Source organism: Entelurus aequoreus, linkage group LG14 (genome assembly GCF_033978785.1).
Source record: "Entelurus aequoreus isolate RoL-2023_Sb linkage group LG14, RoL_Eaeq_v1.1, whole genome shotgun sequence".
Classification (NCBI taxonomy): Eukaryota; Metazoa; Chordata; class Actinopteri; order Syngnathiformes; family Syngnathidae; genus Entelurus; species Entelurus aequoreus.
This window is the reverse complement of record NC_084744.1, coordinates 4,856,055-4,872,323: the sequence shown is the minus strand read 5'-3', so window position 1 is coordinate 4,872,323 and position 16,269 is coordinate 4,856,055. Positions and strand designations below refer to the sequence as shown.

Here is a 16,269-nt window from a genome sequence, read left to right as displayed (position 1 = left end):
GGAACACTTCAGAAGACCACTGTCAGTAACTACAGTTGGTCGCTACATCTTTAAGTGCAAGTTAAAACTCTACTATGCAAAGCCAAAGCCATTTATCAACAACACCCAGAAACGCCACCGGCTTCGCTGGGCCTGAGCTCATCTAAGATGGACTGATGCAGAGTGGAAAAGTGTTCTGTGGTCTGACGAGTCCACATTTTAAGATTGTTTTTGGAAACTATGGATGTTGTGTCCTCTGGACCAAAGAAGAAGTGTAAAAGGCAGCATGTGTGATGGTATGGGGGTGTATTAGTGGCCAAGACATGGGTAACTTACACATCTGTGAAGGCACCATTAATGCTGAAAGGTACATACAGCTTTTGGAGCAACATATGTTGCCATCCAAGCAACGTTATCATGGACGCCCCTGCTTATTTCAGCAAGACAATGCCACGCCACATTATGCACGTGTTACAACAGCGTGGCTTCGTAGTAAAAGAGTGTGGGTACTAGACTGGCCTGCCTGTAGTCCAGACCTGTGCCTAATAGGGAGGCTGGAATGCAAACCTGAAGACAACCTTTGCCTAATAGTGAGCCATGAGAGGCTAGAATGCAAACCCGAAGACAACCTTTGCCTAATAGTGAGCCATGAGAGGCTAGAATGCAAACCTGAAGACAACCTTTGCCTAATAGTGAGCCATGAGAGGCTAGAATGCAAACCTGAAGACAACCTTTGCCTAATAGTGAGCCATGAGAGGCAAGAATGCAAACCTGAAGACATAATTTGCCAAATAGTGAGCCATGAGAGGCAAGAATGCAAACCTGAAGACCATTTTTGCCAAATAGTGAGCCATGAGAGGCTAGAATGCAAACCTGAAGACAACCTTTGCCTAATAGTGAGCCATGAGAGGCTAGAATGCAAACCTGAAGACATAATTTGCCAAATAGTGAGCCATGAGAGGCAAGAATGAAACCTGCAGACAACATTTGCCTACTTTTTGGTCAAAATACTCCACAGGTATGCATAGAATTTGACATGTTTGGTAATAATGGTCTGGAACTAATCCTAACCAGGTTTGGGTGGAAATGACTTCAAGGATCAGGAATCCCAACACACCTAAAAGCCTCTCAACTGCCCTGTTCAGAGCAGCCGGTTTTGGAGTGTGGTCTTGTCATGCAAATGAGCCTCAATCACCTGGGCAGTCGGACGGGATGTGCAGGTCCTTTCGTTCAGGGAGCCACCAGCTTCAGGCTATGACATGAAAGTTGCTCCACGTAGTCGCTTGCAGCAAAATAAAACCACCAAGCTACGCTAGCTACCAAGTCATGCTTGCAAAAATCTTGATAGGTTGGTTTTGGTACATGGCAACAACATTTCCTCCCTCGATGGCAGGAAAAGTTGTATTTTGTCTGTGGTTCACAATCCTCATGCAAGACAAGCACGCACATGATTTTATTTTTAATGCATTCTCAATCGTAAATAAATGTTGGCAAGTAACATTCATAATAACATGTAATATTTACATATTTTCATCATGCTGTAAGTATATATGTAGTATCTAGTAACATTCATAATAACATGACATATGTACATATTTTGATCATACTGTAAGTATATAGGTAGAATCTAGCAACATTCATAATAACATGTACTATTTACATATCTTCATCACGCTGTAAGTATATATGTAGTATCTAGTAACATTCATAATAACATGACATATGTACATATTTTGATCATACTGTAAGTATATAGGTAGAATCTAGCAACATTCATAATAACATGTACTATTTACATATTTTCATCACGCTGTAAGTATATACTGTATATGTAGTATCTAGTAACATTCATAATAACATGTCATATTTCATATTTTGATCATGGTGTAAGTATACATGTAGTATCTATATTCATAATAACATGTAATATTTACATATTTTCATCATGCTGTAAGTATATATGTAGTATCTAGTAACATTCATAATAACATGACATATTTACATATTTTCATCATGCTGTAAGTATATATGTAGTATCTAGTAACATTCATAATAACATGACATATTTACATATTTTGATCATACTGTAAGTATATATGTAGTATCTAGTAACATTCATAATAACATGACATATGTACATATTTTGATCATACTGTAAGTATATATGTAGAATCTAGCAACATTCATAATAACATGTACTATTTACATATTTTCATCATGCTGTAAGTATATACTGTATATGTTATATCTAGTAACATTCATAATAACATGTCATATTTCATATTTTGATCATGGTGTAAATATACATGTAGTATCTAGTAACATTCATAATAACATGTAATATTTACATATTTTCATCATGCTGTAAGTATATATGTAGTATCTAGTAACATTCATAATAACATGACATATTTACATATTTTGATCATGCTGTAAATATACATGTAGTATCTAGTAACATTCATAATAACATGTAATATTTACATATTTTCATCATGCTGTAAGTATATATGTAGTATCTAGTAACATTCATTATAACCTGACATATATACATATTTTGATCATGCTGTAAATATACATGTAGTATATAGTAACATTCATAATAACATGTAATATTTACATATTTTCATCATGCTGTAAGTATATATGTAGTATCTAGTAACATTCATAATAACATGACATATTTACATATTTTGATCATGCTGTAAATATATATGTAGAATCTAGTAACATTCATAATAACATGTACTATTTACATATTTTCATCATGTATTAATTTCATAGACGCATTACAACGTTCACTTTCCCTTCAACAACAACAAGAAGACTACTAATCATGGCAGACTTGATGAGAGACAACAAAGACCACTTTGGGACAAATGATGATCCAGAAACTTGTATTTTTGATCCTGGGTATTGGGGGAGGGAGCTTTTTTGGGTTGGTGCACTAATTTTAAGAGTATCTTGTGCTTTTTATGTTAATTTAATAAAAAAATGGGGGGGAAAAAAATAAATATATATATATATATATATTTATTTTTATTTATTTTTTTAAATTTCTTGTGCGGCCCTGTACCAATCGATCCACGGACTGGTACCGGGCCACAAGTAATACTCGTTATCAACGTGTTATGATACAAGTGAGTAATACTCGTTATGATACAAGTGAGTAATACTTGTTATGATACAAGTGAGTAATACTCGTTATGATACAAGTGAGTAATAACTTGTTATGGTACATGTGAGTAATACTCGTTATCAACGTGTTATGATACAAGTGAGTAATACTCGTTATGATACAAGTGAGTAATACTTGTTATGATACAAGTGAGTAATAACTTGTTATGGTACATGTGAGTAATACTCGTTATCAATGTGTTATGATACAAGTGAGTAATACTCGTTATGATACAAGTGAGTAATACTTGTTATGATACAAGTGAGTAATACTCGTTATGATACAAGTGAGTAATACTCGTTATCAACGTGTTATGATACAAGTGAGTAATACTCGTTATGATACAAGTGAGTAATACTTGTTATGATACAAGTGAGTAAAACTCGTTATGATACAAGTGAGTAATACTCGTTATGATACAAGTGAGTAATACTCGTTATGATACAAGTGAGTAATACTTGTTATGATACAAGTGAGTAATACTTGTTATGATACAAGTGAGTAATACTCGTTATGATACAAGTGAGTAATACTCGTTATGATACAAGTGAGTAATACTCGTTATGATACAGGTGAGTAATACTCGTTATCAACGTGTTATGATACAAGTGAGTAATACTCGTCATGATACAAGTGAGTAATACTCGTTATGATACAAGTGAGTAATACTCGTTATGATACAAGTGAGTAATACTTGTTATGATACAAGTGAGTAATACTTGTTATGATACAAGTGAGTAATACTTGTTATGATACAAGTGAGTAATACTCGTTATGATACAGGTGAGTAATACTCGTTATGATACAAGTCAGTAATACTCGTTATGATACAAGTGAGTAATACTCGTTATGATACAAGTGAGTAATACTCGTTAGGATACAAGTGAGTGATACTCGTTAGGATACAAGTGAGTAATACTCGTTATCAACGTGTTATGATACAAGTGAGTAATACTCGTTATGATACAAGTGAGTAATACTTGTTATGATACAAGTGAGTAATACTCGTTATGATACAAGTGAGTAATACTCGTTAGGATACAAGTGAGTAATACTCGTTATGATACAAGTGAGTAATACTCGTTATCAACGTGTTATGATACAAGTGAGTAATACTTGTTATGATACAAGTGAGTAATACTCGTTATGATACAAGTGAGTAATACTCGTTAGGATACACGTGAGTAATACTCGTTATCAACGTGTTATGATACTAGTGAGTAATACTCGTTATGATACAAGTGAGTAATACTCGTTATGATACAAGTGAGTAATACTCGTTATCAACGTGTTATGATACAAGTGAGTAATACTCGTTATCAACGTGTTATGATACAAGTGAGTAATACTCGTTATCAACGTGTTATGATACAAGTGAGTAATACTCGTTATCAACGTGTTATGATACAAGTGAGTAATACTTGTTATGATACAAGTGAGTAATACTCGTTATGATACAAGTGAGTAAAACTCGTTATGATACAAGTGAGTAATACTTGTTATGATACAAGTGAGTAAAACTCGTTATGATACAAGTGAGTAATACTCGTTATGATACAAGTGAGTAATACTCGTTATGATACAAGTGAGTAATACTCGTTATGATACAGGTGAGTAATACTCGTTATGATACAAGTGAGTAATACTCGTTATGATACAAGTGAGTAATACTCGTTATGATACAGGTGAGTAATACTCGTTATGATACAAGTGAGTAATACTTGTTATGATACAAGTGAGTAATACTCGTTATGATACAGGTGAGTAATACTCGTTATCAACGTGTTATGATACAAGTGAGTAATACTCGTTATCAACGTGTTATGATACAAGTGAGTAATACTCGTTATCAACGTGTTATGATACAAGTGAGTAATACTCGTTATAAACGTGTTATGATACAAGTGAGTAATACTCGTTATCAACGTGTTATGATACAAGTGAGTAATACTCGTTATAAACGTGTTATGATACAAGTGAGTAATACTCGTTATCATTGTGTTGTGATGTCCTCGCACTCTTGTTTCTTCCAGACAACAAGGAAAGGCTTCAGGAACTTTCCACCCAGCAAAGCAATGAGAACGACAGCCTGTCCAAACTGCGAGACAACATTCTCCGACTGTTCACCACCAAGGTGGAGGCCAGAGGGATCATTTTCACCAAAACCCGCCGCAGCGCCATGGCTCTCAACCACTGGATCCTGGACGACCAGAAGTTCTCGGACGTGGGCGTGACCCCCTCCTACCTCATCGGAGGAGGGGACCAGAGTGCCGTCAAGCCCATGACCGCCGTGAGTACGCCAGGTGTCCACACGTCTACTGGACGTCCACTGACCATCATCCTGTCACCTGCAGGCCGAGCAGAAGGACGTGCTGACCAAGTTCCATGGCGGTGCGGTCAACCTGCTGGTGGCCACCTCCGTGGCAGAAGAAGGCTTGGACATCCCCGCTTGCAACTTTGTCATCTGCTACGGCCTGGTGACCAATGAGATTTCTATGATACAGGTGAGTGATACTGTCACATTATCATGCAGCTGAGTAATACTCCTTATGATACAAGTGAGTGATACTCATTATTTACTATCACATGCTATTATACAGGTGAGTAATACTCCTTATGATACAAGTGAGTAATACTTGTTATCAACGTGTATAGTATCTGGTAACATTCATAATAACATGTCATATTTACATATTTTCATCATGCTGTAAGTATATATATGTAGTATCTGGTAACATTCATAATAACATGTCATATTTACATATTTTCATCATGCTGTAAGTATATATGTAGTATCTAGTAACATTCATAATAACATGTCATATTTACATATTTTCATCATGCTGTAAGTATATATGTAGTATCTAGTAACATTTATAATAACATGTCATATTTACATATTTTGATCATGTTTAAGTATATATGTAGTATCTAGTAACATTCATAATAACATGTCATATTTACATATGTTCATCATGCTGTAAGTATATATATGTAGTATCTAGTAACATTCATAATAACATGTCATATTTACATATTTCCATCATGCTGTAAGTATATATGTAGTATCTAGTAACATTCATAATAACATGTCATATTTACATATTTTAATCATGGTTTAAGTATATATGTAGTATCTAGTAACATTCATAATAACATGTCTTATTTACATATTTTCATCATGGTGTAAGTATATATGTAGTATCTAGTAACATTCGTAATAACATTACATATTTACATATTTTGATCATACTGTAAGTATATATGTAGTATCTAGTAACATTCATAATAACATGTCATATTTACATATTTTCATCATGCTGTAAGTATATATGTAGTATCTAGTAACATTCATAATAACATGTCATATTTACATATTTTGATCATGGTTTAAGTATATATGTAGTATCTAGTAACATTCATAATAACATGTCTTATTTACATATTTTCATCATGGTGTAAGTATATATGTAGTATCTAGTAACATTCGTAATAACATTACATATTTACATATTTTGATCATACTGTAAGTATATATGTAGTATCTAGTAACATTCATAATAACATGTCATATTTACATATTTTCATCATGCTGTAAGTATATATGTAGTATCTAGTAACATTCATAATAACATGTCATATTTACATATTTTGATCATGGTGTAAGTATATATGTAGTATCTAGTAACATTCATAATAACATGTCATATTTACATATTTCCATCATGCTGTAAGTATATATGTAGTATCTAGTAACATTCATAATAACATGTCATATTTACATATTTCCATCATGCTGTAAGTATATATATGTAGTATCTAGTAACATTCGTAATAACATTACATATTTACATATTTTTATCATGGTGTAAGTATATATGTAGTATCTAGTAACATTCATAATAACATGTCATATTTACATATTTCCATCATGCTGTAAGTATATATGTAGTATCTAGTAACATTCATAATAACATGTCATATTTACATATTTCCATCATGCTGTAAGTATATATATGTAGTATCTAGTAACATTCGTAATAACATTACATATTTACATATTTTTATCATGGTGTAAGTATATATGTAGTATCTAGTAACATTCATAATAACATGTCATATTTACATATTTCCATCATGCTGTAAGTATATATATGTAGTATCTAGTAACATTCGTAATAACATTACTTTTTTTACATATTTTGATCATGGTGTAAGTATATATGTAGTATCTAGTAACATTCATAAAAACATGACATATTTACATATTTTGTTCATGCTGGAAGTATATATGTAGTATCTAGTAACATTCATAATAACATGAGTAATACTTGTTATGATACAAGTGAGTAATACTCATTATTTACTGTCACATGCTATGATACAGGTGAGTAACACTCGTTATGATACAAGTGAGTAATAGTTGTTATCAACGTGTTATGATACAAGTGAGTAATACTCATTATTAACGTGTTATGATACAGGTGAGTAATACTTGTTATCAACGTGTAATGATGCAAGTGAGTAATACTCGTTTTGATACAAGTGACTAATACTCGTTATCAACGTGTTATGATACAGGTGAGTAATACTCAATATCAACAATAACATGCTCTGATACAGGTGAGTAATACTCGTTATGATAAAAGTAAGTAATAGTTGTTATCAATGCGTAATGATACAGGTGTGTAATACTCGTTCTGATACAAGTGAGTAGCACTTGTTATCAACGTGTAATGATACAAGTGAGTAATACTCGTTTTGATACAAGTGAGTAATACTCGTTATCAACGTGTAATGATACAAGTGAGTAATACTCGTTTTGATACAAGTGACTAATACTCGTTATCAACGTGTTATGATACAGGTGAGTAATACTCAATATCAACAATAACATGCTCTGATACAAGTGAGTAATACTCGTTATGATAAAAGTAAGTAGTACTTGTTACCAACGCGTAATGATACAGGTGTGTAATACTCGTTTTGATACAAGTGAGTAATACTCATTATCAACGTGTAATGATACAGGTGTGTAATATTCGTTTTGATACAAGTGAGTAATACTCGTTATCAACGTGTTATGATACAAGTGAGTAATAACTTGTTATGATACAAGTGAGTAATACTTGTTATCAACGTTTTATGATACAAGTGAGTAATACTCATTTACCGTCACATGCTATGATACAGGTGAGTAATACTCGTTATGATACAAGTGAGTAATACTCGTTATCACCAACTCAGAGGCGATGCAGCAGCTCCATATGTCAATATAGCAGCATAAGTTAGTTAGCTCTCTGTGCTAAAAGTAGTTCCTCTGCGTTAGCACGTATAGTAACAATATCGCTGATACTTGTTAATATTCAGGTGATGACGTGTAAATGGAGTATTGTTGGCACTTTGTGGATGTGTTTTAGAGTACTTTATGGGCTCAATAGTGTCCCTGCATTAGCCACCTCCGACTTGCCATATTTTACGACTTAGAATGCGTAAAAAAACCAGCAAGGGCAGGATTGTGTCGATCTCTTTGTTTGTTCCTTCAACCGAGAAGGGGAAATGCTGGAAATGGCTCGCCAGGTGAGCTAAGTTGAGGTGTGTCCCTGAAGGGTTTTGTGTCTCCGACTGTTGTCGCCAAGTCCTAACGGTGTCCCGCGTCGCAGGCCCGAGGTCGAGCTCGAGCCAAGGACAGCGTTTACATCGTGATCGAGGTGAAAGGCTCCTGCGTGACTGAGAAGGCGTACGTCAACGAGTACCGCGAGGACCTGATGACTCAGGCCACGGCCAGAATCCGACAGTTGAGTCCTGAAGACTACAACAGAAAGGTAAGCACGTGTCTCCGAGCGTGTTACCTGGTTTAGTTAGCTTTCTCTTTCCTCAGATCAAAGAGTTCCAACTCCAGGCCATCCTGGAAGATGTGATGAAGAAGACAAAGTCCAAGCAGAAAGGCAAGAAGTTTGAGGAGCCCTCCGAAGTTGAGCTGAGCTGCAGGAAGTGCAACAATTTGGTGTGCAAGGGCGACGACATCCAGATCATCGAAGGCATGCACCACGTCAACGTGTCCCCGCACTTCAGGTGGGCCTCGCCTTCTTTCCCTTGTGTCGGCAAAATAAGAGTCAAGGTGGGAATCTCTGACCAGTCAGGAGCTGCCATTCCAGTACGGTCCATGATCCATGTCAGATCCAAACACTGAGGACATCTATTCAACAAGACAGGAAGCAAAGAATTCAACAGAGACACAATTACATTTGGTTCCATTTGCGGAGAGACAATTACAGTGACATCACAGTAATGTTACAGTAACGTTAAAGTTATTTTACAATAATGTCACAGTAACGTTACAGTACCATTACTGTAATGTTACAGTAACATTACATTAACGCTACAGTAACATTACAGTAATTTCACATTATTTTAACGGTAGCGTTACGGTAATGTTACAGTAACATTAGAGTAACATTTGTTATGTTACAGCAATGTCACAGTAACATTACAGTTATGTTACGGTAACATTACAGTAGCGGTACAGGAATGTTACAGTAATGCTACAGTGACGTTACAGTTATTTTACAGTAACACCATAGTAGCGGCACAGCTATGTTACAGTAACGTTACTGCGACTTTCCGGTTATGTTACAGTAGTGTTACAGTAACATCACTGCGACTTTTAAGTTATGTTACAGTAGTGTTGCAGTAGCATGACAGTAATGTTACAGTAACATCGCAGTAATTTTACAGTTATGTTACTGGAACGCCACTGTTATGTTGCAGTAATGCCACAGTAACGTTACAGTAATGTTACAGTAGCGTCACAGTAATGTTACAGTAACGTCACAGTAATGTTACATTTATGTTACAGTAATGTTACAATAATGTTGCAGTTATGTTGCAGTAAAGTCACAGTAATGTTATATTTATGTTACAGTATTGTTACAATAATGTTGCAGTTATGTTACAGTAATGTTACAGTTGTGTCTTAGTAACGTTACAGTAATGTCACAGTAACGTTACAGTTATGTTACAGTAACATCACATTAATGTTACAGTAACGTCACAGTAATGTTACATTTATGTTACAGTAATGTTACATTTATGTTACAGTAATGTCACAGTAATGTTACAATAATGTTGCAGTTATGTTACAGTAAAGTCACAGTAATGTTACAGTAATGTTACAATAATGTTGCAGTTACGTTACAGTAACGTCACAGTTATGTTTTAGTAATGTTACAGTAATGTCACAGTAACGTTACAGTTATGTTACAGTAATTTTACAGTAACATCACATTAATGTTACAGTAATGTCACAGTAATGTTACATTTATGTTACAGTAAAGTTACAATAATGTTGCCGTTATGTTACAGTAACGTCACAGTAATGCTACATTTATGTTACAGTAATGTTACAATAATGTTGCAGTTATGTTACAGTAACGTTACATTTATGTTTTAGTAACGTTACAGCAATGTCACAGTAACGTTACAGTTATGTTACAGTAACATCACATTAATGGTACAGTAATGTCACAGTAATGTTACATTTACGTTACAGTTATGTTACAGTAATTTTGCAGTAACACCACACTAATGTTACAGTAACATCCCAGTAATGTTACAGTAACGTCACAGTAATGTTACACTTATGCTACAGTAATGTTACAGTAACATCACAGTAATGTCACACTTATGCTACAGTAATGTTACAGTAACATCACAGTAATGTTATAGTAACATCAGAGCAACATCACAGTAATGTTACAGTAACATCACAGTAATGTTGCAGTAACATCAGAGCAACATCACAGTAATGTTACAGTAACACCAGAGAAACATCACAGTAATGTTACTGTAACATCACAGTAATGTTACAGTAACATCAGAGCAACATCACAGTAATGTTACAGTAACATCACAGTAATGTTACAGTAACATCAGAGCAACATCACAATAATGTTACAGTAATTTTACAGTGTACTCTTGTACAGTGTCTCAGCACGCTCTGTCAAAAGATTGCACGCCTCCTTCTTTTATTTGGACCTTCCCTGACCACATGGCAACAGCTGTTTCTAAGGGACGAGGGTCGTAAAGAGTTCACAGAAAAGTTTGGTTCAAAAAAGAGGTTGGTAAAACAGTTCAAAAAGAGGTTGGTAAAACAGTTCAAAAAGAGGTTGGTAAAACAGTTCAAAAAGAGGTTGGTAAAACAGTTCAAATAGAGGTTAGTGAAACAGTTCAAAAAGAGGTTGGTAAAACAGTTCAAAAAGAGGTTGGTAAAACAGTTCAAAAAGAGGTTGGTAAAACAGTTCAAAAAGAGGTTGGTAAAACAGTTCAAATAGAGGTTAGTGAAACAGTTCAAAAAGAGGTTGGTAAAACAGTTCAAAAAGAGGTTGGTAAAACAGTTCAAAAAGAGGTTGGTAAAACAGTTCAAAAAGAGGTTGGTAAAACAGTTCAAAAAAGAGGTTGGTAAAACAGTTCAAAAAGAGGTTGGTAAAACAGTGCAAAAAGAGGTTGGTAAAACAGTTGAAAAAGAGGTTGGTAAAACCGTTGATAAAGAGGTTGGTAAAACAGTTGAAAAAGAGGTTGGTCAAACAGTTCAAATAGAGGTTGGTAAAACAGTTCAAAAAGAGGTTGGTGAAACAGTTCAAAAAGAGGTTGGTAAAACAGTTCAAAAAGAGGTTGGTAAAACAGTTCAAAAAGAGGTTGGTAAAACAGTTCAAAAAGAGGTTGGTAAAACAGTTCAAATAGAGGTTGGTAAAACAGTTCAAAACGAGGTTGGTAAAACAGTTCAAAAAGAGGTTGGTAAAACAGTTGAAAAAGAGGTTGGTAAAACAGTTCAAATAGAGGTTAGTGAAACAGTTCAAAAAGAGGTTGGTAAAACAGTTGAAAAAGAGGTTGGTAAAACAGTTCAAAAAGAGGTTGGTAAAACAGTTCAAAAAGAGGTTGGTAAAACAGTTAAAAAAGAGGTTGGTAAAACAGTTCAAAAAGAGGTTGGTAAAACAGTTCAAAAAGAGGTTGGTAAAACAGTTCAAAAAGAGGTTGGTGAAACAGTTCAAAATGAGGTTGGTAAAACTGTTCAAAAAGAGGTTGGTAAAACAGTTCAAAAAGAGGTTGGTAAAACAGTTCAAAAAGAGGTTGGTAAAACCGTTGATAAAGAGGTTGGTAAAACAGTTGAAAAAGAGGTTGGTAAAACAGTTCAAATAGAGGTTGGTAAAACAGTTCAAAAAGAGGTTGGTAAAACAGTTCAAAAAGAGGGTGGTAAAACAGTTCAAAAAGAGGTTGGTAAAACAGAACAAAAAGAGGTTGGTAAAACAGTTGAAAAAGAGGTTGGTAAAACAGTTGAAAAAGAGGTTGGTAAAACAGTTGAAAAAGAGATTGGTAAAACAGTTCAAATAGAGGTTGGTAAAACAGTTCAAAAAGAGGTTGGTAAAACAGTTCAAAAAGAGGTTAGTGAAACAGTTCAAAAAGAGGTTGGTAAAACAGTTGAAAAAGAGGTTGGTAAAACAGTTCAAAAAGAGGTTGGTAAAACAGTTGAAAAAGAGGTTGGTAAAACAGTTCAAAAAGAGGTTGGTAAAACAGTTCAAAAAGAGGTTGGTAAAACAGTTCAAAAAGAGGTTGGTAAAACAGTTCAAAAAGAGGTTGGTGAAACAGTTCAAAATGAGGTTGGTAAAACAGTTCAAAAAGAGGTTGGTAAAACAGCTCAAAAAGAGGTTGGTAAAACAGTTCAAAAAGAGGTTGGTAAAACAGTTCAAAAAGAGGTTGGTGAAACAGTTCAAAATGAGGTTGGTAAAACTGTTCAAAAAGAGGTTGGTAAAACAGTTCAAAAAGAGGTTGGTAAAACAGTTCAAAAAGAGTTTGGTAAAACAGTTCAAAAAGAGGTTGGTAAAACAGTTCAAAAAGAGGTTGGTAAAACAGTTTAAAAAAGAGGTTGGTAAAACAGTTGAAAAAGAGGTTGGTAAAACAGTTCAAAAAGAGGTTGGTAAAACAGTTAAAAAAGAGTTTGGTAAAACAGTTCAAAAAGAGGTTGGTAAAACAGTTAAAAAAAGAGGTTGGTAAAACAGTTCAAAAAGAGGTTGGGAAAACAGTTCAAAAAGAGGTTGGTAAAACAATTCAAAAAGAGGTTGGTAAAACAGTTCAAAAAGAGGTTGGTAAAACAGTTCAAAAAGAGGTTGGTAAAACAGTTCAAAAAGAGGTTGGTAAAACAGTTCAAAAAGAGGTTGGTAAAACAGTTCAAATAGAGGTTGGTAAAACAGTTCAAATAGAGGTTGGTAAAACAGTTAAAAAAAAGGTTGGTAAAACAGTTCAAAAAGAGGTTGGTAAAACAGTTCAAAAAGAGGTTGGTAAAACAGTTCAAAAAGAGGTTGGTAAAACAGTTGAAAAAGAGGTTCGTAAAACAGTTAAAAAAGAGGTTGGTAAAACAGTTCAAAAAGAGGTTGGTAAAACAGTTCAAAAAGAGGTTCGTAAAACAGTTGAAAAAGAGGTTGGTAAAACAGATCAAAAAGAGGTTGGTAAAACAGTTCAAAAAGAGGTTGGTAAAACAGTTCAAAAAGAGGTTGGTAAAACAGTTGAAAAAGAGGTTGGTAAAACAGTTCAAAAAGAGATTGGTAAAACAGTTCAAAAAGAGGTTGGTAAAACAGTTCAAAAAGAGGTTGGTAAAACAGTTCAAAAAGAGGTTGGTAAAACAGTTCAAATAGAGGTTAGTGAAACAGTTCAAAAAGAGGTTGGTAAAACAGTTCAAAAAGAGGTTGGTAAAACAGTTCAAAAAGAGGTTGGTAAAACAGTTCAAAAAGAGGTTGGTAAAACAGTTGAAAAAGAGGTTTGTAAAACAGTTCAAAAAGAGGTTGGTAAAACAGTTCAAAAAAGAGGTTGGTTAAACAGTTCAAAAAGAGGTTGGTAAAACAGTTCAAAAAGAGGTTGGTAAAACAGTTCAAAAAGAGGTTGGTAAAACAGTTCAAATAGAGGTTGGTAAAACAGTTCAAAAAGAGGTTGGTAAAACAGTTCAAAAAGAGGTTGGTAAAACAGTTCAAAAAGATGTTGGTAAAACAGTTAAAAAAGAGGTTGGTAAAACAGTTCAAAAAAGAGGTTGGTAAAACAGTTCAAAAAGATGTTGGTAAAACAGTTCAAAAAGAGGTTGGTAAAACAGTTCAAAAAGAGGTTGGTAAAACAGTTCAAAAAGATGTTGGTAAAACAGTTAAAAAAGAGGTTGGTAAAACAGTTCAAAAAGAGGTTGGTAAAACAGTTCAAAAAGAGGTTGGTAAAACAGTTCTAAAAGAGGTTGGTAAAACAGTTCTAAAAGAGGTTGGTAAAACAGTTCAAAAAGAGGTTGATAAAACAGTTCAAAAAGAGGTTGGTAAAACAGTTAAAAAAAAGGTTGGTAAAACAGTTCAAAAAGAGGTTGGTAAAACAGTTCAAAAAGAGGTTGGTAAAACAGTTCAAAAAGAGGTTGGTAAAACAGTTCAAAAAAGAGGTTGGTAAAACAGTTAAGAAAAGAGGTTGGTAAAACAGTTCAAAAAGAGGTTGGTAAAACAGTTCAAAAAGAGGTTGGTAAAACAGTTCAAAAAAGAGGTTGGTAAAACAGTTCAAAAAGAGGTTGGTAAAACAGTTCAAAAAGAGGTTGGTAAAACAGTTCAAAAAGAGGTTGGTAAAACAGTTCAAAAAAGAGGTTGGTAAAACAGTTCAAAAAGAGGTTGGTAAAACAGTTCAAAAAAGAGGTTGGTAAAACAGTTCAAAAAGAGGTTGGTAAAACAGTTCAAAAAGAGGTTGGTAAAACAGTTCAAAAAGAGGTTGGTAAAACAGTTAAAAAAGAGAAGGGTTGGTAAAACAGTTCAAAAAGAGGTTGGTAAAACAGTTCAAAAAGAGGTTGGTAAAACAGTTCAAAAAGAGGTTGGTAAAACAGTTCAAAAAAGAGGTTGGTAAAACAGTTCAAAAAGAGGTTGGTAAAACAGTTCAAAAAGAGGTTGGTAAAACAGTTCAAAAAGAGGTTGGTAAAACAGTTCAAAAAAGAGGTTGGTAAAACAGTTCAAAAAGAGGTTGGTAAAACAGTTAAAAAAAGAGGTTGGTAAAACAGTTCAAAAAGAGGTTGGTAAAACAGTTCAAAAAGAGGTTGGTAAAACAGTTCAAAAAGAGGTTGGTAAAACAGTTAAAAAAAGAGGTTGGTAAAACAGTTCAAAAAGAGGTTGGTAAAACAGTTCAAAAAGAGGTTGGTAAAACAGTTCAAAAAGAGGTTGGTAAAACAGTTAAAAAAGAGGTTGGTAAAACAGTTGAAAAAGAGGTTGGTAAAACAGTTAAAAAGAGGTTGGTAAAACAGTTCAAAAAGAGGTTGGTAAAACAGTTCAAAAAGAGGTTGGTAAAACAGTTCAAAAAGAGGGAACTGAGACACATTTTTGAAGTGGAATTATTTCCATTCTTGCTTGATGTACAGCAACAGTCTCGCTTCTGACATTTTAACCTTCATATTGCACCACACATTTTCAATGGCATCGTCTTGCTGAAATAAGCAGGGGCGTCCATGATAACAACATATGTTGCTCCAAAAGCTGTATGTACCTTTCAGCATTAATGGTGCCTTCACAGATGTGTAAGTTACCCATGTCTTGGGCACTAATACACCCCCATTTCCATCACACATGCTGCCTTTTACACTTTCACCCTAGAACAGTCCGGATGGTTCTTTTCCTCTTTGGTCCACAACGTCCACAGTTTCCAAAAACAATTTGAAATGTGGACTCGTCAGACTACAGAAGACTTTTCCACTTTGCATCAGTCCATCTTAGATGAGCTCGGGCCCAGCGAAGCCAGCGACGTTTCTGGGTGTTGTTGATAAATGGCTTATTTGGAGGTGTGCCTGTTCTCACCACTGTTTCTGTCCTGGAACTGCAAACCGTTCTGAAATGCAACCAAACATTCCTTGCAGTGAACTGTACATCCGGAAAGGAAACTTGGCTCTTGAAGAACGTCTTCTGGACTACGAGACCAACGGCACCGTCGCATGCAAGAACTGTGGCCAGGTAGAACCAGTTCTAGGTGTTGTACTCAGTCCAGTTGCAAGTTTGTCTTGAATTCCACTTGAAGACTTGTTCCAACTATTTGTATTCCTCTTTCCTGAGACACAACAATTC

General features: G+C 34.6%; 1 protein-coding gene across 1 annotated transcript in view; it reads left to right on the top strand.

Annotated features, from left to right (window-relative positions):
• The window catches only part of LOC133665283 (interferon-induced helicase C domain-containing protein 1-like), a 69,713-nt gene that overhangs the window by 46,268 nt on the left and 7,176 nt on the right, over positions 1–16,269 (top strand). Inside the window, exons 11-15 of the mRNA XM_062070537.1 lie at positions 5,191–5,447; positions 5,512–5,661; positions 8,821–8,982; positions 9,039–9,232; positions 16,065–16,158. Of these exons, the coding sequence (XP_061926521.1) occupies positions 5,191–5,447; positions 5,512–5,661; positions 8,821–8,982; positions 9,039–9,232; positions 16,065–16,158 (857 nt within the window). The remainder of the gene's footprint in view (positions 1–5,190; positions 5,448–5,511; positions 5,662–8,820; positions 8,983–9,038; positions 9,233–16,064; positions 16,159–16,269) is intronic.